At 48.9% G+C, this 20,069-nt stretch overlaps 1 protein-coding gene across 14 annotated transcripts in view; it reads right to left on the reverse strand.

Annotated features, from left to right (window-relative positions):
* The window catches only part of LOC125130715 (apolipoprotein L3-like), a 32,869-nt gene extending 13,150 nt beyond the window's left edge, over positions 1-19,719 (reverse strand). For 3 of the 14 annotated variants that reach the window (XM_047786394.1, XM_047786392.1, XM_047786391.1), the window contains exons 1-6: positions 18,435-18,920; positions 17,144-17,296; positions 15,021-15,194; positions 1,005-1,089; positions 263-379; positions 5-52 (exon numbers count right to left, since the gene is read on the reverse strand). In XM_047786394.1, the coding sequence (XP_047642350.1) occupies positions 5-52; positions 263-379; positions 1,005-1,089; positions 15,021-15,194; positions 17,144-17,251 (532 nt within the window). In that variant the 5' untranslated portion in view covers positions 17,252-17,296; positions 18,435-18,920. The other 11 variants (XM_047786385.1, XM_047786393.1, XM_047786387.1 and 8 more) reach the window with 10 other exon arrangements.
* Positions 19,720-20,069: the final 350 nt, after the last annotated feature.

Below are 20,069 nucleotides of genomic sequence, written 5' to 3' on the forward strand. Positions count from 1 at the left end.
TCACGTCTCAGGAGTTCAGATCCGGAGCTGGGCACACCGAGCTCTGTGCTGCCTGGGGGCCCAGGGGGTGGGAGGAAGCAGTCAGACAAGCCTGCCTCCAAATCCAGGCTCTGCCACTGCTCAATGTGTGGCCTTGGCTCCACTCCCTGAGCTCTCGGAGCTTTGGTTTCCCTTCCTCCGTAAATCCGTGACAACCACGCTTTTCTCAGAAAGTGGTCCTGAGGATGGGGAGGTGGGCGGGGTCCTCCCCTCCCCTGCTTACCCAGGAGTCTTCCTTGGGCTGAGGGTGAGCACAAAGCGGCTCCTCTCGCTGTGAGGATCTGGTCCCCAGCTGGGCGTCTCTGCAATAACCAGATACACCCTCTGGGCCCAGACAGAGCTGAAAATCGAAAGAGAAAATGAAAGCTCTCTCTTCTGAGTCGCCCAGGTCAAACAAACACTCTGCCCGCCCACAGGCCCCACCCTGGGCTATTCCCATCTGCCCTGCTGACCCCTTAGAGAACAACCCCAGCCCTGACATTCCAGGGTGTCCTTAGCTCAGCTCAGTCTGCCTCCCTTACTCACCTTTGTGCCATAAGCACTTGGCACAGTCCCAGAATATACCAGATGCTCATTGCATACTTATCATATTGTGGCTGCTCAATGTCACGCCCATGCCAGTTCTAGGCATTTGCCCACACTGGTTCTCTGCCAGGAACACCTGCTCCTACCACCTGGAAAAATCATGCTCATCTTCCAAAGCCCAAAGCTGACATCGCCTCCTCTGAGAAGCCCTCCGGGACCCTCCCCTGTGGAGTCCATTGTCCCCCGCTCTGCTGCCATGGAATCTGGGAGAGGGGCCTCCACTCCTCTGGTCAGGTCCCTCTAGACTTGTTCCCTGATGGCAGGGACAGCACCAGTACTTTCAGGTCCCAGCGACCTGCCCGAGGAGGCCCAGCCTTGGCGGCCAATGCCATTTGGATGGATGCAGAAGCTTGGGAGAAGGGCTGAGTGCGTTTTTCTACCCAGGTTTGTTTCCACTTGACAACAGATCTTCTCTCCAGGTGGAGCAATCTTGTAGGAAAGGCAGGGTGCTGGCAACCAGAAAACCTGTAAACAGAAAGCCAGTCCTGTTTTCTGTTTGGTTCCTGGACAAAGAGCCACGGTGGACGGAGGGCTGAGCAGGCACCAGGTGCTGAGCTGGCACCAGCCACACATTTCCTGTTTAGCCCTCCCGTCAGCTCCAGGAATTGCTGGCTCCATTTTACACATAAAGAAACTGAGCAGGTCCTACAGCCTCTAAGCCATGCAGCTGGACCACTGTTGGACTTTTCTGATTTGCCCCCAAGGAGAAGGGACTACAGGGGCCTAGGAGCCCCCCCACACCCCCATGGAGGCCAGCCTCATCTCCATCAGGGCTGCTTTATCCCAGGAAATGTCCCTGGGCCATTATGGCCTCTTCTCCCAGCTTTGAGGGAGAGGCAGAAGGTTCTGGGTGTTATCCCATGAGGACCACACAGTACAGTTTGGTCTTGCAGTTACCCCATGATGCAGGCTGGGACTCTGATCTGATTTTGCAGATAGGGAAGCTGAGGGGAGGAGAGAGGGAGGAGCTTTCTTCCAGCAATTCAGAGGAGAGGCCAAGATTTAACCCAAGTTTGACATTTGACACTTGCAAACACTGCTTCTTGGTTAAATTTTTTCAGTCACTTTTCCCCTATAAACTCCCTTCCTCCTGATTGTTCTCACTAGTATGACTTTAGTTTCACAGTCAAACAAAACCACTGTGAGACTCAGACCTCAAGTATCCATAAGAGCTCTGGCCTGGTTATCACAAAGTTCTTCTGATAAGGATGCAGAATGGATGCCAGGCATTTGGGTGCAGGGAGCCGAGAAGATACAAGGAGCTGAGGAAGGGAGCTTGCCTGAAGGGTGCAATTCTGAAAGCAGGCTCCTAATCAGAAAAAGGGGCCTGCCTGAATGGTGCAGTTCCAAGGACAAGCTCCTAATCAAGAAAAGGGGCCTGTCTGAACGGTGCAATTCCGAGGGCAGATTCCTAAACAAGGAGACGTCTGCCTCTAGGGCGCAATTCCAAGGACAGGCCCCAGAAGGCAATAAGGCTCGCCTGCTGACTCTGGTGGGGAACTAAATTTTCCAGGAAACAATTTCCATTTTACGTTGCTGAGTGGGGATTGTTCCATGGATGACTTAGTCTTTTCTGTTATTCACTTGTGATTCAGTTTTCCTTAGTCTTTCCTGATTATTTACTTATTATTCTTATTTTCCAGTGGTGATTTGTGATTTAACAAAGTTATAACAATAATAAGAATTTCATCCTGAAGGACTTTCCCCTATTTAAATCCAACTTAGTTAAAACATAGTGTTTAGCTACTAACTAGTTATATAGTAAACTTTAGAGTTAGGATTTTAATGAGGTTCATAGAAGTTAGACATACATTATCCAAGAAACCTAGCCGTGAGTGTTGTCCTTGATTTTAGAAGCTTTTAAGTGATAGCTAGTTAAGTTGGTTTATATTTTCTTACACTGTCTCCCTGCCATAACGCTTTAAAGATAAACACCAGTCTAAAAACAAGATTTGTAAATATGCCCAATTCTTGTGTCTGTGACCTCTTCAAATTGTAAAGACTGGCTGGCCATGGGATGATTTGTACTGAGTCTCCTCCTTTCCACATTATGTATTGTGCCTAACTGCCCTTATATTGTACTAAGTTAAGACAAAGATGTTAGAACGTGGTGTATAGCTGCTGTACCATGTAAAAGATAACCAATGTACTTTTAACACTGTGATGTAATCTGTAGTGAAAAACTGTCTATATAATCAACCACTTATGCCAATAATTGAGCAGTCCAGTGCCCTGAAAGAACGGACAAAGAGGCTGTCTCTGTATGTACATTTGCCGACGCGTGTCCCTCTCCTATGGGGAAAAAGTGTACACTCCCTGGCTGCCGGAGCTGGCCTCTGGCATCTGGGGACTCGATAAACACAGACCCTTGGTTGAGCAACAAGATGAGGGCTTCAGACTCAAATTGAGGTGAGTCATCCCAGCTCATGTGCTTAAGCACGTCTTCACTCAAGGGACATGAGCTGAGAACACCTCCTTTGGAGGCCCTAAAGGTCGAGTTCAAATAACTCAATAATGACAAAGAAACAAACAAAAAACCCAATTGGAAAATGGGCAGAAGACTTAAATAGACATTTCTCCAAAGAGGACATGCAGAGGTCCAACAAGCGCATGAAAAGACCCTCCGCTTTGCAAATTATTAGAGGAATGCAAGTTAAAACTACAATAAGATATCAACTCAAGCTGGTCAGAATGGTCATCATTAAAAAGTCTACAAATGGCAAATGCTGGATTGGGCATGGAGAAAAGGGAACCCTCTTGTTGACGGGAATGTTAATTGGTGAAACCATTATGGACAACAGTATGGAAGTGCCTCAAAAAGCTAAAACTAGAGGTGTCACATGATCCAGCAATCCCACTCCTGGATATATATCCAGACAGAACTATAATTCAAAAAGATATATGCACCCCTACGTTCATAGAGTACTATTTACAATAGCCAAAACATGGAAACAAAATAAACAGCCTTTATCCAGATGAATGGATAAAGAAGATATGGTACCTATATACAATGGAATATTACTCAGCCATTAAAATGGAATAATGCCATTTGCAGCAACATGAATGGACCTAGAGATTATCATACTAAATGAAGTCAGAAAGAGAAAGACTAATACCATATGATATCACTTAATATGTGAAATCTAAAGTATGACACAAATAAACTTATCTATAGAACAGAAACAGTCACAGACATAGAAAGCAGACTTGTGTTTGCCAAGGTAGAGGGGTGGGGGAGGGATGGATTGGGAGCTTGGGATTAGCAGGTGCAAACTATTACATAGAGAATGGATAAACAACAAGGTCCTACTGTACAGCACAGGGTGCTATATTCAATAGCCTGTGATAAACCATCACGGAAAACATTGAGAAAAGAGGATATACACATGTATACATGTATAAATGAATCACTATGTGATACACCAGAAAGGAACAACACTGCAAATCAACTACACTGTTTTTTAAAAAAGGGAACTTTTATGTTGTGTATATTTTATCACAATCTAAAAAAAGTTAAATATCCTTAAAAAGCCCAACCTTTGTGGAAAAACAACAGCACCTGAACCATTCATAAAACATTTTCACACACATAATCATATGTGCTTCCACAGCAGCCCTGTGATGAAAACACTTATGACTGCTGTTTCACAAGAGAAAAAAACGTACGTTCAGACTTGCCCCCAAAATGCAGAAGCTGGGCTGGTCTCTCTGACTCTTGCTTTGGCCTGTTTGGTGGACTTGGCCATTTCCAAGAGGAAGAGAAATCCTTAAACCCTCCAATATTCAAAAAATGTAAATTTTCTTGCCTAAATCCTCCCTGTTAGCTTGAGATGAGTCACTAAAGTTCAAGCACCCCTAGAACTTGTTGCCTAAATCCCACTTGGTCCATGACACAAGCCCAGCAGCCTGAGTCCCTAGTGGCCACAGGTGAGATGGGTCTGGCTGGGCCCACAGGGCCCCACTGCAGCTGCAACTGGCACCAAGAGTCAAATCCCTCCTGGAACAGCTCTCATCTCCAGGCAGGAGACTGCCTGAAATCTTCCATCATGGAGGCTGCATTCCTCCCCCATCTCCCATGAATGGGGAGGGAAGGGACTTTGACATCATGCTGCCCTCCTTGAATTAACTGCCTCCAGTTTTTTTTTTTTGGTTTTTTGCTTTTTTTTGGGGGGGCACGCCCATGGCATGTGGAAATTCCTGAGCCAGGGATCGTGGCAACGATATGAGCTGCTGCTGTATCCTTAAACCATCTGATTCACAAGAATGCTTACCTCCCCAAGGTTTTTGCTGTGACTCAGTTTCCCTGCGTGGAGAAAGAATGCATAGTTACCAAAAGGGTGAGTGAGACAAGGTAGTGAGAAAGAGTGCAGTGTTACCGAAAGGGTGAGACAAGGTAGGGACCCTCCTTGGCAAACAGCAGGTGTTCAATAAACAAGAATCACTACTTACTGGACTCACGGGATCTGCATTATCTCCTTCCTTCTTTAATTTTTTTATTATAGTTAATTTCCAATGTTCTGTCACTTTCTTTTGTACAGCAAAGTGACCCTGTTATACACACACACACACACACACATATATATATATATACACATCCTTTTTTCGTATTATCTTCTATCATGTTCTATCACAAGTGATTGGATATAATTCCCTATGCCATACAGTAGGATCTCATTGTTTATCCATTGTTTATCAATTTTTTTGTTTTGTTTTTGTTTTTTAGGGCTGTACCCACAGCATATGGACATTCCCAGGCTAGGGGTCAAATCAGAGCTATAGCTGCCAGCCTATACCACAGCCACGCAGGATCCGAGCCTCATCTAGGACCTATGCCACGGCTCACAGCAGCACTGGATCCTTAACCCGCTGAGCGAGGCTGGGGATCGAACTTGCATTCTCATGGATACTAGTCGGATTTGTTTCTGCTGAGCCACAGTGGGAACTCCCAAGTTAAATATCTTAAGATGAGTTCACTGTGAGCTTATCTGGATGGTCCCTAAATGCTACCAGTAGTGTCCTTGTAAGAAATACACAGACACATCAGGGAGCAGGGGGAGATGGTCACAAAAAGACTTGACAACTGAGGCAGAGGTTGGAGTGATCCCACCATGAGCAAAGGAAACTGAGGCCACCACAAGCTGGGAGAGGTGAGGAAGGGCTCCCTCTAGAGGCTCTAAGGGAGAGTGGCCCTGCTGACCAGAAGCTGCACCCCAGCTTCCAGGGCTGGCTCCCACCCACCTTCCATGTCACCCCCTGCTGCTTCCTTCCTGGGGGCTGAAATTTCACTGCTTGGAGGCTGGACAAGTTGGCTGTTGGAGGCCTGGTGGGTGTCCTGTCGAGGAGACTGCAGCTTTCCTTAGCAACCAGGCTGGTCTAACAATGATTCCGGGGTCCCAGATCAGCTGCTCCAGTCCCAACCGTGAACCAAGTGGGAGGCAAACCCCTTTTCTGAAGAAAGCCTTTCCCCCCTTCCCTCCTGCCTGCAACTGCAAGGACATCTAGCTTTGCTGGCCTTGTATTCCCAGCTCCTGGCAAGGGGGCTTGGTTTATGCTCAGCCTTTTTTAAAAGAGGGAGGGAGGCAGGCAGGCAGTCTGTGAGAGTCCTGTGAAGAGCCCCTGCTCCCACACCCACAGGACTGGGCACCAAATATCACTCCTGCTTATATGGTACCTGGGCTGACCCTCTGTAGTGCAGGCTTTGTGTCATCTGATGAATAAGGAAGCTCATGGAAGTTAGCACCTGAGTCTGGTGTCTCTATCTCCAGGGCCAGCTCAGGGTCCAGCACATATAGGTGCTCAGGAACTGAAACAAACCAAAACTCTCAGCATCCTTGAATCTGGCCAGCCTAACTTTCTGCATGGCTTCCAGCCCCTACTGCAGCCTGTGCCCCAGCCGAGCTGCACCCCTGGAAGCTTCCAGATGATGCACAAAGTAGGCAGAAGCAAAGCACACTCCCTTCCAAGTCACCCACGTACTGTCCCTTTTAGGCCACCCGCTCTGGCAGACAGACATCCCCAGACACGTGGATCATAGCACAAGGTCCTCTTTATTGCGACGCTCAATGGAAAGCATCTGTAAACCAGCTCATGGTAGTGGTGACAGCTGCAACTATGCTAAGGCACTTTCAGAGAGGGGATTAAGATGGCAGAATAGAAGGACTGGAGCTCAACTTCTCTCATAAAAACAACAAAATTTACTACCAAATGCTGAGAAATCTTCAACCAAATGAACTGGAAACTTTCAAAAAGATATCCTAACTCCAGAAGACAAAGAGAAGGTCACATCAAGAGGTACGAGGGGTGATTATGTGATATAAAAAACCCCACATCTCCCAGGTGGGAAGTCTCACAGACTGGAAACTAACTGGTTCACAGAGACTCACTTACAGGAGTGAGGGTTCTGAGCCCCAAATCTCACTCCCACATGTGACACCGGGAGAAAGAGTCCCCTGAGCATCTGGCATTGAAGGCCAATGGGGCTTGTATTCAGGAGTTGGGGGAAATGGAGACCCCATTTTTAAAAGGCACACACAGACGTTCACGTGCACTGGGTCCCAGGGCAAAGCAAAGGCTCCATAGGAATCTGTCAAACCTGACTGCAGTTCTTGGAGGACCTCCTGGGAAACAGGGGTGAATGTGGCTTGTCGTGGGGGAAGGACATTGGAGGCAAAGCTCTTGGGAATATTCATCAGGGTGCCTTTCTCTGGAGGTGGCCATTTTGGGAAAATCTGGCCCCATCCATCAGTGCTGAGAAGCCCCAGGCTTTCAGTGGAAATCAGTCCCACCTACCAGTGGGCAGGCATCAGTCCCCCCCATCAGGAAGCCTACAGCAAGCCCCCTGGTACCAACTTCAGCCACAAGGGGCGCAGATGCCAGAAGTAAGAGAGGCTACAACTCTATTGTCTGTAAAAAGATTACCACACCAAAAACCTGTAAAAATGAAAAGACAGAGAACTATAACTCAGATAAGGGAGAAAGAAGAAACCCCAGAAAATCAGCTAAGTGATCAGGAGATTCTCAGCCTCCAGGAAAAAGACTTTACACTGTTGATGGTGAAGATGATGCAAGATACTGGAAATAAACTGGAGGCAAAGATGGATAATTTACAGCAAACATTGAGCAAAGAGATATAAGATATAAAACTTAAGCAAGATGAGATACAAAATACAATACCTGAAATAAAAAATTAATTACAAGTAGCCAACAGCAGAATACAGGAGACAGAGGAACAAATAAGTGAGGTGGAGGACAGATAGTGGAAATCAAGGATGTGGAACAGAAAAGGAAAAAAGATTGAAAACAAATGAAGAGAGTGTCAGAGAACTCTGGGACAATGTTAAATGCACCAACATCCGTGTTATACGGGTGCCAGAAGGAGGAGTGAGAAAGGGACAGAAAAACTATTTAAAGAGATAATAGCTGAAAACTTCCCTAACTTGGGAAAGGAACCACTCACTCCAATCCAGGAAGCACAACAAGTACCATACAAAATAAACCCAAGGAGGACTACACCGAGACATATATTAGTCAAACTGACCAAGATTAAAGAGAAAACACTGAAAGCCTAGGGAAAAGAAACCAATAACATACAAGGGAACCCCGAGAAGGTTATCGGCAGATTTTTCAGCAGAAACTCTGCAGGCCGGAAGGGAGTGGCATGATAGACTGAACGGGATGAAAGGATAAAACCGCCAACCAAGATTACTTTACCCAGCAAGGCTCTCATTCAGATTTGAAGGAGAACTCAAAAGCTTCCCAGATAAGCAAAAGCAAAGAGAACTCAGCAACACTAAACCAGCCTTACAACAAATACTAAAGGAACGTCTCTAGGCAGAAAAAAAAAAAAAAAAAAAGGACAGCAACAGGAAGCAAAAATACCACAAATGACAAGGCTCACCAGTAAAGGCATATACACAGTAAAGATAGGAAATCTTCCATGCACAGTTATGCTACCCAAATCAGAACTCATGAGAAGAGGTGGGTACAAATGCAGGACACTGGAGATGAACTTGCAATTCAGAGGCCAACACCGTAAAACAATCTCATCTCTATATATATATATCGACTTTTCTATCAAAACTTCAGGGCAGCCGCAAACCAAAAACCTACAATTGATACACAAACAAATAAGGAAAATCAACTCAAATACAACACTAAAGATAGTCATCCAACCACAAGAGCAGAGAACAAGAGACAAAGGCAAGCAAAAAAGAGCAACAAAAACAAATCCAAAGCAGTTAATAAAATGGCAATAAGAACATACATATCAATACTTACCTGAAATGTGAATGGACTAAACGCCCCAGCCAAAAGACACAGGCCGGCTGAATGGATACAAAAACAAGACCCACACACATGCTGTCTTCAAGAGACCCACTTCACTTCTAGGGACACATACACATTGAAAGTGAGAGGATGCAAGAAAATATTCCATGCAAACGGGAGTCAAAAGAAAGCTGGAGTAGGAACACTCATATCAGACAAAATAGACTTGAAAATGAAGAATATTTGAAGGGACAAAGGACGTCACTACATAATGATCAGAGGATCAATCCAAGAAGAAGATAGAACAATTTTAAATATCTACGCACCCAACACAGATTCACCACAATATATAAGGCAACTGCTAACAACCTTAAAAGGACAAATCAACAATAACACAATCATAGTGCGGGACTTTAACACCCCACTTACAGCAACAGACAGATCATCCAGACAGAAAATCAATAAGGAGACACAGGCCCTGAATGAAGCATTAGGCCAGAGGGACTTAATAGAGATTTATAGGCCATTCCATCCAAAAGCAACAGAATACACACTCTTCTCAAGTGCACCTGGAACATTCTCTAAGATTGATCACACCCTGGGCTACAAATCCAACCTCGGAACCTTAAGAACATTGAAATCATATCAAGTATCTTTTCCGACCACAACACTATATGACTGGAAATCAACAACAAGAAAAAAAAAACCTGCAAAAAACACAACATGGTACGAAACAACCAATGGATCACTGAAGAAATCAAAGAGGAAATGTAAACATACCTAGAAGCAAATGACAACAAAGATACGACACTCCAAATCCTATGGGATGCAGCAAAAGCCATTCTAAGGGAAATATTTTTTTTGTCTTTTTTTTGTTGTGGTTGTTGTTGTTGTTGTTGTTGTTGCTATTTCTTGGGCCGCTCCCGCGGCATATGGAGGTTCCCAGGCTAGGGGTCTAATCGGAGCTGTAGCCACCGGCCTACACCAGAGCCATAGCAACTCGGGATCCGAGCCGCATCTGCAACCTACACCACAGCTCACGGCAACGCCGGATCGTTAACCCACTGAGCAAGGGCAGGGACCGAACCCTCAACCTCATGGTTCCTAGTCGGATTTGTTAACCACTGTGCCACGACGGGAACTCCCATTCTAAGGGAAATTTATAGCAATACACGACTACCTCAGGAAACAAGAAAAAGCTCAAACAAACAACCTAACTTTACGTCTAAAGCAGCTCAAGAGAGAAGAACAGACAAAACCTAAAGCTAGTAGAAGGAAAGAAATCATAAATTTCAGAGCATAAATCAATGAAATGGAAACGAAGAAAACCATAGAAAAGATCAATGAAACAAAAAGCTGGTTCTTTGAAAAGATTAACAAAATTGATGAATCCTTAGCCAGATTTATCAAGAAAAAAAGAGAGCATACTCAAATCAATAAAATTAGAAATGATAAAGGACAAGTAACAACGGACATCACCGAAATACAAAGGATCACGGGAGACTACTATATGCAGCTATACACCAATACAACAGAAAACCTAGAAGAAATGGACAAATTCTTAGAAAAGTACAATCTGCCAAGACTAAACCAAGATGAAATAGAAAAGATGAATGGACCAATCATAAGAACTGGAATTGAAACTGTAATTTAAAAAATTCCACCAAACAAAAGTCAAGGATCAGATGACTTCACAGGCGAATTCTATCAAACATTTGGAGGAGAGCTAACGCCTCTCCTTCTCAAACTATTCCCAACAACCGCAGGGGAAGGGACACTCCCAAACTCATTCTATGAGGCCACCATCACCCTGATGCCAAAACCAGACAGAGATACCACCAAGAAAGAAAACTACAGGCCCATTTCACCAATCAACATCGATGCAAAAATCCTCAACAAAACACTAGCAAACCACATCCAACAATACATTCAAAGGACTGCACATCATGATCAAGTGGGACTTGTCCCAGGGACGCAAGGGTTCTTCTATAGCCACAAATCCATCAGTGGGATACACCACATTAAAAAACTGAAGAACAAAAGCCCTCTGATCCTCTCGATAGACGCGGAGAAAGCCTTTGACAAAATCCAACACCCATTTCTGATAGAAACCCTTCGGAACGTGGGCATAGAGGGAACCTACCTCAACGCGTAATAAAGGCCACCTATGACAAACCCACAGCGAACATCATTCTCCATGGCGAAAAGCTGAAAGAATTCCCACTGAGATCAGGAACAAGACAAGGATGCCCGCTCTCGCCACTACTCTTCAGCCTAGTTTTGGAAGTCCTAGCCACAGCAACCAGAGAAGTAAAAGAGCTAAAAGGAATCCAAATTGGAAAGGAAGAAGGAAAACTATCACTGTTTGCAGATGACATGATACTATACCTAGCGAATCCTAAAGACTCTACCCGAACACTGTCAGAGCTCATCCATGAATTCGGCAAAGTCGCAGGATACAAGATCAATACACAGAAATCGACGGCATTTCTATACACTAACAATGAAAGATCGGAAAGAGAAATTAGGGAAGCAATCCCGTTTACCATCGCATCCAAAAGAAGAAAACACCCAGGAGGAAACCTACCTAAAGAGACAAAAGACCTGTGCTCTGAAAACTGTAAGACACCGATAAGGAAATCAAAGAGGACACAAACAGATGGAAAGGCATACCATGCTCTTGGATTGGAAGACTCCATATTATCAAAATGACGATACTACCCAAGGCAATCTACAGATTCAATGCAACCCCTACCAAAGCACCAAGGACGTTTCTCACAGATCTCAACCAAGATATTTTAAAGTGTGTTTGGAAGCACAAAAGACCCAGAATAGCCAAAGACATCCGGAAAAAGAAAAACGGAGCTGGAGGAATCAGGCTCCCAGACTCCGGACCATACTACAAAGCAACAATCATCAAAGCCGTGTGGTACCGGCACAAAGACAGAAATACCGATCAGTGGAACAGGATAGAGAGCCCAGAATTAAACCCACACACCTACAGCCAACTAATCTATGACGAAGGAGGCAAGAACATACAATGGAGAAAAGACAGCCCCTTCAAGAGTGGTGCTGGGAAAACTGGACAGCCACACGGAAAAAACGAAATGAGAACACTCCCCGACACCATACACAAAAAGAAACTCCAAATGGATTAAAGACACAGATATAAGACAGACGCTATAAAACTCTTCGAGGAAAACATAGGCCAAACACTCTCCGACATAAACCACAGCAACATCTTCTCAGATCCACCTCTTCGAGTCATGACAGTAAAAACAGAAATAAACAAATGGGACCTAAGCAAACTCAAACGTTTCTGCACAGCAAAGGAAACCCTAAGCAAAACGAAGAGACAACCCACAAATGGGAGGAAATCTTTGCAAATGAAGCGACTGACAAGGGATTCATCTCCAAAATTTACAAACAGCTGCTGCAGCTCCATACCAAAAAAAAAAAAAAAAAAAAACCGAACAACTCCATCAAAAAAATGGGCAGAAGATCTAAACAGACAGGTCTCCAAAGAAGTCATACGGATGGCCGAAAAACACATGAAAAGATGTTCAACGTCACTCACTTTTAGAGAAAGGCAAATCAAAACCACTGTGAGGTACCACTGCACACCAGCCAGAATGGCCACCATCAAAACGTCTACAAACAGTAAGTGCTGTTGGTGGGATTGGAAATTGGTGCAACCACTGTGGAAAACAGGATGGAGATGCCTCAGAAAACGAAAAATAGAACTCCCATTTGATCCAGCAAGCCCACTCCTGGGCATCTATCCAGAGAAAACCATGACTCGCAAAGACACATGGACTCCTCCGATGTTCATGGCAGCACTATTTTCAGTAGCCAAGACATGGAAACAACCTAAATGTCCATCGACAGTGGAGTGGCCAAAGAAGATGTGGTACATATACACAATGGAGCATGACTCAGCCATTAAGAGGCACGAAATACCAGCATTTTTAGCAACATGGATGGATCTAGAAATTATCATGCTAAGTGAAGTTAGTCAGACAATGAGACCCCAACTTCAAATGCTATCATTTACATGTGGAATCTGAAAAAAGGATGCAATGAACTTCTTTGCAGAACAGGTACTGACTCACAGACTTTGAAAAACTTACAGTTTCCAAATGGGGGATGCACTGGGGGTGGGGGATGGAAATCCTACAAAAGTGGATTGTGATGATATTGTACAACTATAAATGTAATAAATTCATTGAGTAATTTTTAAAAAAACTATGCTAAGGCACTTTCATTATATAAGAAAGGGTGGGGGTGGGAGTTCTGGTCACTCCTTTGGGACAGCAAATGGGACCTGAATTCAGAGGTTTTTAGGCATATGTAGCTTTTATAGATCATCAAGATTTCTTGAGAGTTTGTTTCCTTTAAAAAAAAAAAAAGCCTTTATCATAGCTAAGTCTAAATGCAGCATAAACATATACAAAACAGTTAGGGATAGAGGGAAATTCAGTCACCAGTGCAGACCAGTGTAGGACAAGTCACTCTCTTCTAGACGTGGTTCCAGGAAAGGCAGCGATAAAGCCCTGGCATTTTACGACTTCTTATCAGAAGAGAAAGAAAAGAAAGATTTTTTTGGTCAGTTTAACTTTTCACAATTACCACAAATTATTTATTATGAACAAAGCAGCCTGACCAAGTTTAATAATAAAAGATTTTTGTAAAGGCTAGCGAGGACTCGGCCAGCCCTGCAGAACCTGCCTGCCAATCGCCCAGGTGAACGGCACCTGCGCCACGTGGGGTCAGGGTGGGTGGGCGAGGCCTTGACATTTAGGGAGCTGCACTTGGAGCTGCCTCAGCCCCGCCCAACGGTGGCCTTGGCTGCTAACTGGGAACCTAGGTCCAGGCTCACACCCCTCCAGACCCCACAGGGTGAGGCCATCTCAGGTTCAGGTGCCTGGTCTTGGGACTGAGCTCCCCAGGAGGCCAACAGGAGGCCCTTCAAAATCCACTTTGGTGGAGAGCCGCCACCTCCGCCAGTGGCGCAGCTGGAGGTAGGCGGCGTGGTTCCTCTGCAGGATCTTCAGGACCCTCAGCTGCTGCATCTTGGCCAAGGGCCTGTGGGGCGAGGGCCCCAGTCACCATCTAAAGGTGGACGGCAGGACTTCCTGTCGTGGCTCAGTGGTTACCAAATCCAACTAGGAATCATGAGGTTGTGGGTTCGATCCCTGGCTTTGCTCAGTGGGTTAAGGATCCGGCGTGAGCTGCGGTGTAGGTTGCAGACATGGCTCGGATCCCTCCTTGCTGTGGCTCTGGCGTAGGCCGGCGGCTACAGCTCCGATTAGACCCCTAGCCTGGGAACTTCCATATGCTGTGGGAGCGGCCCAAGAAATGGCAAAAAATAAAATAAAAAAATAAAGGCGGACGGCAGACCTCCCACTCCACAGTTCTGATCTCTACCCCAGAAGCTTTTCCAGAGCTAAGATCTAGCAGTGTGGCCCTCACCAGGGGGACTATGCCACAGCCCGACCCCATAGATGTGCTGGGATGTCTGGATGCATTTCTGGTTGTGGCGATTAGGGAGAGAGCTGCTGACCTCTGCTGGGAGAAGCCAGAGATGCTGCTAAACAGCCTGCAAAGCAAGGGGCCGTCCTGATCATTAGAACTGAGCCGCCCCCGTTGTGGGCAGTGGGGGCTGAGAGGCCCCGCCCCAGAGCACTGCCTGCCCCGCGCTGGGCCCCGCAAGCTCTTTAATACCCGTGACCCCGGTACGGCGGTGGTCACCCCGGTGGTCCAGATGAGGCAACCAAGCCTCAGAGAGGTGAAGTAACCGGGCCGAAGTCACAAACGGCAGAGCTCTAATTCCAGAGCCCGTGCCTTTAGCACACATCTTACTTCTGCACCCAGAAAATACACCTAATGATAATACACAACATAATACCAGCCGGAGCACCATACACAGGATCCTGCAGCTTCGAACAATGTCACACCTGAAGGTGCTTGGCAAGGAGGGGCTCCTGGGACCGCTGAATGTCGACTCCAGGCAACTTAGCAGATTAATCACGCAAAAGGAATACTGTGCCCCTCCCCCACCTCAGGGCGCAGGGCTCAGAATCTCCCACGAAGGTCGGGCCGGGCCGGCACTTCCCTTGTTTGCTCCTCACCTTGCGGGGATAGTGGATGATGCAGAAATCAGCTTTGTCCTTTAGCTGCTTGGGCTTCTGGAACTTGGGGTGGGTGCCCTGCTCCTGCATCACCTTCTCCACGAAGCTCTTGTCCGTGGCTTTGGGGAACCAGCACTCCTCGTCCAGCAGGGCCAGGATGCCAGGGGGGCCTGCCTGGAGGAAGCACAGCGTCCCAGCAAGAGGCTCAACAAGGGAACCGCCCACTTCCGCCAACTCCCAGAAGGTGGGTGGTGCTTCCCCCACAGGGGAAATAAATAAGGAGCATCAGTGGAAGGACTCAGTTTTAATTGCGTTCCGGTTTAAAAGGAAACCTCTGGGGCTCTAGGCTATGGCCGACACACCTTCACCCAATGATCCATCCCAGGGATCTCCAGTTAGTGCGCTGGGGATCACCTGGTGGGCCTGAGGGGCCGTGTAGACCCCTGACCCGCAACCCAGAGGCTGCCCTCAGCAGGTGCCAGGTCCTGCAGACCCTCTCGAACCCCTCCCCACATACCCCAGGTCTGCACCACCATGGGGAGAGGGGTGACACTTAGGACCAGCCTCCTGAGGAAGGGAAAGTGCCCCAGAGCCCAGGGCCCTTCCCTGCACTGAGTTTCAGGACCAGAGAGCAGACACAGGCATTATGGGGACTGGCTGTGCAGGGGCTGCACCGCTGAGCTCAGGGACCTCTCCCCTCTCCAGCAGTTTGTGAAAGCCCTTTATATTAGAATGATGTTTAAAAATGATGAAATAGGGAGCTCCTGTTGTGGCACAGTGGTTAACAAATCCAACTAGGAACCATGAGGTTGTGGATTTAATCCCTGGCCTTGCTCAGTGGGTTAAGGATCCGACATGAGCTGTGGTGTAGGTTGCATGGCTCGGATCCCTCCTTGCTGTGACTCTGGCGTAGGCCGGCGGCTACAGCTCCGATTAGACCCCTAGCTTGGGAACCTCCATATGCTGTGGGAAAAGGCCCTAGAAAAGGCAAAAAGACAAAAAAAAGAAAGAAAGAAAAAAAAAAGATGAAATAGATTCCAAAAGAGAGAGGTCGAGAGTAATTATCAAAAATCCTGTGGAGTTCCCATTGTGGCTCAGTGGAAACGAATCTGACTAGGAACCATGAGGTTTTGGGTTCGATCCCTGGCCTTGCTCAGTGGGTTAAGGATCCAGTGTTGCTGTAAGCTGTGGTATAGGTCACAGATGAGGCTCAGATCTGGCATTGCGGTGGCTGTAGGCCGGTGGCTACAGCACCTATTAGACCCCTAGCCTGGGAACCTCCATATGCTGTGGGTATGGCTGTATAAAGACAAAAAGCCAAAAAGAAAAAAATCCTGTAACATAGGAACACAAGGTGTTTTTTTTTTGGCCATGCCTGAGGCATGTGAAAATTCCCCACGCAGGGATGGAACCCATGCCACAGCTGTGACAACAGGTCCTTAACCCACTGAGCCACCAGGGAACTCCCATGGTGCTTCTTCATTAACAAGCACAAGCCATGGGTTTAATAACTCGAGAACTTTTAAGTAGAGATTAACATAAATGGGCATGACAACACCTCGGCAACAACTCCTGGGATGTGAAAATGTCTGGTTTCTTCTGGAGGCAGATCACTGCTACTGCAGCCGTGGTTCGCATACCCTGCTCAGGCCACAGCCGACAAAACTGCATTTCAGGCAGGTTCCCAGCAAAGAAAGAGGTTCGTTTCCCCCACCCAAGTTCATGGTTCCTCTGAAGTTGACCATGGACCCCAAGTTGAGAACCTCTCCCCTCCCGTGATCATCAGTTTTCCCACCTGACCTCGAAGTCTTTAGGGGCAGGGACAATGTCTTGTCCCAACACCCGATAAATATTTGAGACTAAAAAGAGAGTAAATCAACAGAGAGCCGCTGCCCTGAGGCCTCCTGGAGCGCCGTCCAGAAGGTGCCCGTCTCGCCAGCGTTTCTGGCTGGGAACGGGCGTCTTGTTTCAGCTGAAAATACGCCCAACCGAGGTCTCCTGTGTCCACACGGGAAGGAGGGGCCAGCCTGGGGGGGCTGGGGGGGCCGCAGAAGAGGACCCCAGCCCAGGGAGAAGCGGCCCAGAGGCCGAGGGGGCGCGAGGGGCCCGAGGGAGGCGCTCACATCGAAGATCTCGAAGCCGGCGATGTCCAGGATGCCGATGAACGAGGCGCCCTGCCTCTTGGTCTTGTCCAGAGCCTTGTTGATGCGCAGGACCAGCCAGCGGAACATGCGCTCGTAGGTGGCCTTGGCCAAGGCCTCGATGGCAAAGTCAGCCTGGGGGGGGGGGGGCACCCAGGAGGGCGGGGATCAGACCCACGGAGCCTTTAAGCCCTCATGCCCTTTGCCTCCGAAATGTCAACCCCACCACGTTCACCCTGGAGCAGGAAGAATAACCTCATGGAAAACCAGTAAGGCCAGACCTGCCAGGCCTCGGTCTGCCTCTCGCTGCTCCTCTGGGGACCGCCCGTTCCTCACCCTCAGCCCATGTGGCTTGTGGGGGTCTAGTTCCCCTTGCTGTCAGTGCCACCTGGAGGGGTGAGCCTGGGGGGACCGGGCCTCCAGGTGGGGATGTGGCCGGTGGCTGAGTAAGGCTTTCCGCATCTCACAGAAACAGACCTGCTTTTCTGCAGAGGAAGCCTTTCCCTGGACTTGTGCAGACCCCCGTGTCCGGTGCTGTTTCTGAAGCTTGGGCCACCCTCCCTTGGGACCAAGACGGCCCTGGGGGGATGGTGGTATCTGGAAAGCTCTTCCAGCAGTGTCTAGTGAAAGCTCTTGGGTCACTTCTTTGTGCCTTAGCTTGGGGCGGGGGGAGGTGATTGCTCTTTAACGGCATCTGAGCTATTTCTAGGTTTTCCTCTTGTTTAGAGTTAATTGCTCTGAACTCACATCATCCCGGAATCCTGAGCTGCGTGGTGTTATGTGCACCAGAGTTTCACTGAGCTGTCATGCTGTGTATTATCATAAGGAGTATTTTCTGGGTGCAGAAGTAAGATGTGTGCTAAAGGCACGGGCTCTGGCGTTGGAATTAGAGCTCTGCCCTGTGTGACTTCGGCCCGGTTACTTCACCTCTCTGAGGCTTGGTTGCCTCCTCAGGAAAACGGGGGTGACCACCTCTGTACTGGGGTCATAGCGGGGCAGGCAGTGCTCTGGGGCGGGGCCTCTCAGCCCCCACTGCCCACAGCGGGGGCGGCTCAGTGCTTGCTCTGTAGGCTGTTTAGCCGCATCTCTGGCTTCTCCCACCAGAGGTAAGTAGCGCCCTCCCTACTGGGGACACCCAGAAACGTCTCTGGAAGTGATAGGTGTGGGGGCACAGTCCCCAGGGTGAGAGCCACAGTCTTGGACGATGGCTTTGTTATTGCCAAGGCCACCGGCCAGTAAATGGCAGAACTGCCGTCACCCAGCTGGCACGCACCCTCTAGCTGGCTTCCTCCCGGGGCCGAACCTCGCTGGACAGGGGTGTCCTGGTCTGCAGCGTCCGGGCTCAGACTGAGCTGGTTTTTCTCAGCACGCTGAGTTGCTTGCAGAGTCTCTAGCAGCTGGTTACACTGGGATGTGTGACCAGCTCGGCTGGGCCCAATCTCCCGTGCTGGTCGTGATGAAGGGCGAGGAGACTGGCGCTTTCCCAGAGCTGCTCCCAGGCCGCCTGTGCTCCTGGCCTGGAGCTGCTCAGTCTCCCCTGCTTAGCTTTGCTGGCTCCTGAGGCTGCAGAAGCTGCTCTTTGCCTGTGTTAATAAAACCTGTTTCTCTAGTTCCTTAAGGTGATGTCATCTGAGCCCCCAGTTCCACTTCCACCTTTGTTAGAAATGCACACACAAAGAGACACCCACGGGCAAGGCCCCTCCAGTGCCAGGTTCTGTGTTTCCCTGCACGTCTGACTCGTTACCCTGCCCTGGGCTGCCCCCCACCCCCGGCTTGCCCCCTTCCCAGTGTCCCCTCCCACCCCTGCCTCCCCCAGCCCGGCTTTCTCTGCATCCGGGGAAGGCTGCCCCGCTGAGCAGAGAGATGGCCCGTGGCTCCGGGCCCGCCCCTGGCCGTGGCCTTGCTCTGGGGCGCCATGGCGGCGGGGGTGGCACGCGGTAAGTGGCCGGCTCTCCTCCATCCAGATCAAAGCCCTGGAGCTCGACAGCAACCTGTACCGCATCGGCCAGAGCAAGGTCTTCTTCCGGGCGGGCGTGCTGGCCCACCTGGAGGAGGAGCGGGACCTGAAGATCACGGACGTCATCATCGGCTTCCAGGCCTGCTGCAGGGGCTACCTGGCCAGGAAGTGAGTCGGGACGCCCGCCCCACGCGAGGCCGCGCCAGCTCTCCCGCTGCCAAGGGCGCTTGGGAAATGGTGGCCGGGGCGCCCCGATGCCAGTCGGGTGTCACCCTGGGAGGCCCCTGTGGCTTTGCCTGCCCCCCTCTGCTTCCTGTTTCTGCCTGAGGTTTAAAGTGAGTGAGTGAGAGGGGTGACTGTGCTTCTGCCCCCTCGCTCTTCCTCTCTCTGTGACCCATTAGGGATGATACCAGAGCCACTGTCCCCAGAGTGCCCAGTGCTCCAGGGGAGGCTGTCCATGAGTCAGAGCAGTTCCTGTGGGGTCAGGGGCTCACCTGCTGCAGGACGGTGGGCAGAGTAGTTGCACGTTCATCTCCCGAGCCCCTCAGTGTCTGTGCTCAGGGGCTTCCCTTCCGCCCGTGCTCTGAGCCTTGGGGGCAGAGCATGGGGTGGGGTGTTTGAACACGTGGACCTCTGCAGGAAGCACCTGCTGAGGTTTTCTCCCAAACAAAAGCCCCCAAGTTGCTAGAAGAAAGCCCCTGCCTCTCCCCTCCCCTCGGCTTCCTCACCTGCAAAATCAGATCAGAGTCCTAACCTGCATCTCGGGGTGACTGTGAGACCGACCAAAGCTGAAGCAGGGGGAAGAGGCCATCATGGCCCAGGGACATTTCCTGGGATAAAGCAGCCCTGATGGAGATGAGGCTGGCCTCCATGGGGGTGTGGGGGGGCTCCTAGGCCCCTGTAGTCCCTTCTCCTTGGGGGCAAATCAGAAAAGTCCAACAGCGGTCCAGC

The sequence above is a fragment of the Phacochoerus africanus genome, chromosome 7 (assembly GCF_016906955.1).
Source record: "Phacochoerus africanus isolate WHEZ1 chromosome 7, ROS_Pafr_v1, whole genome shotgun sequence".
Taxonomy (NCBI): Eukaryota; Metazoa; Chordata; class Mammalia; order Artiodactyla; family Suidae; genus Phacochoerus; species Phacochoerus africanus.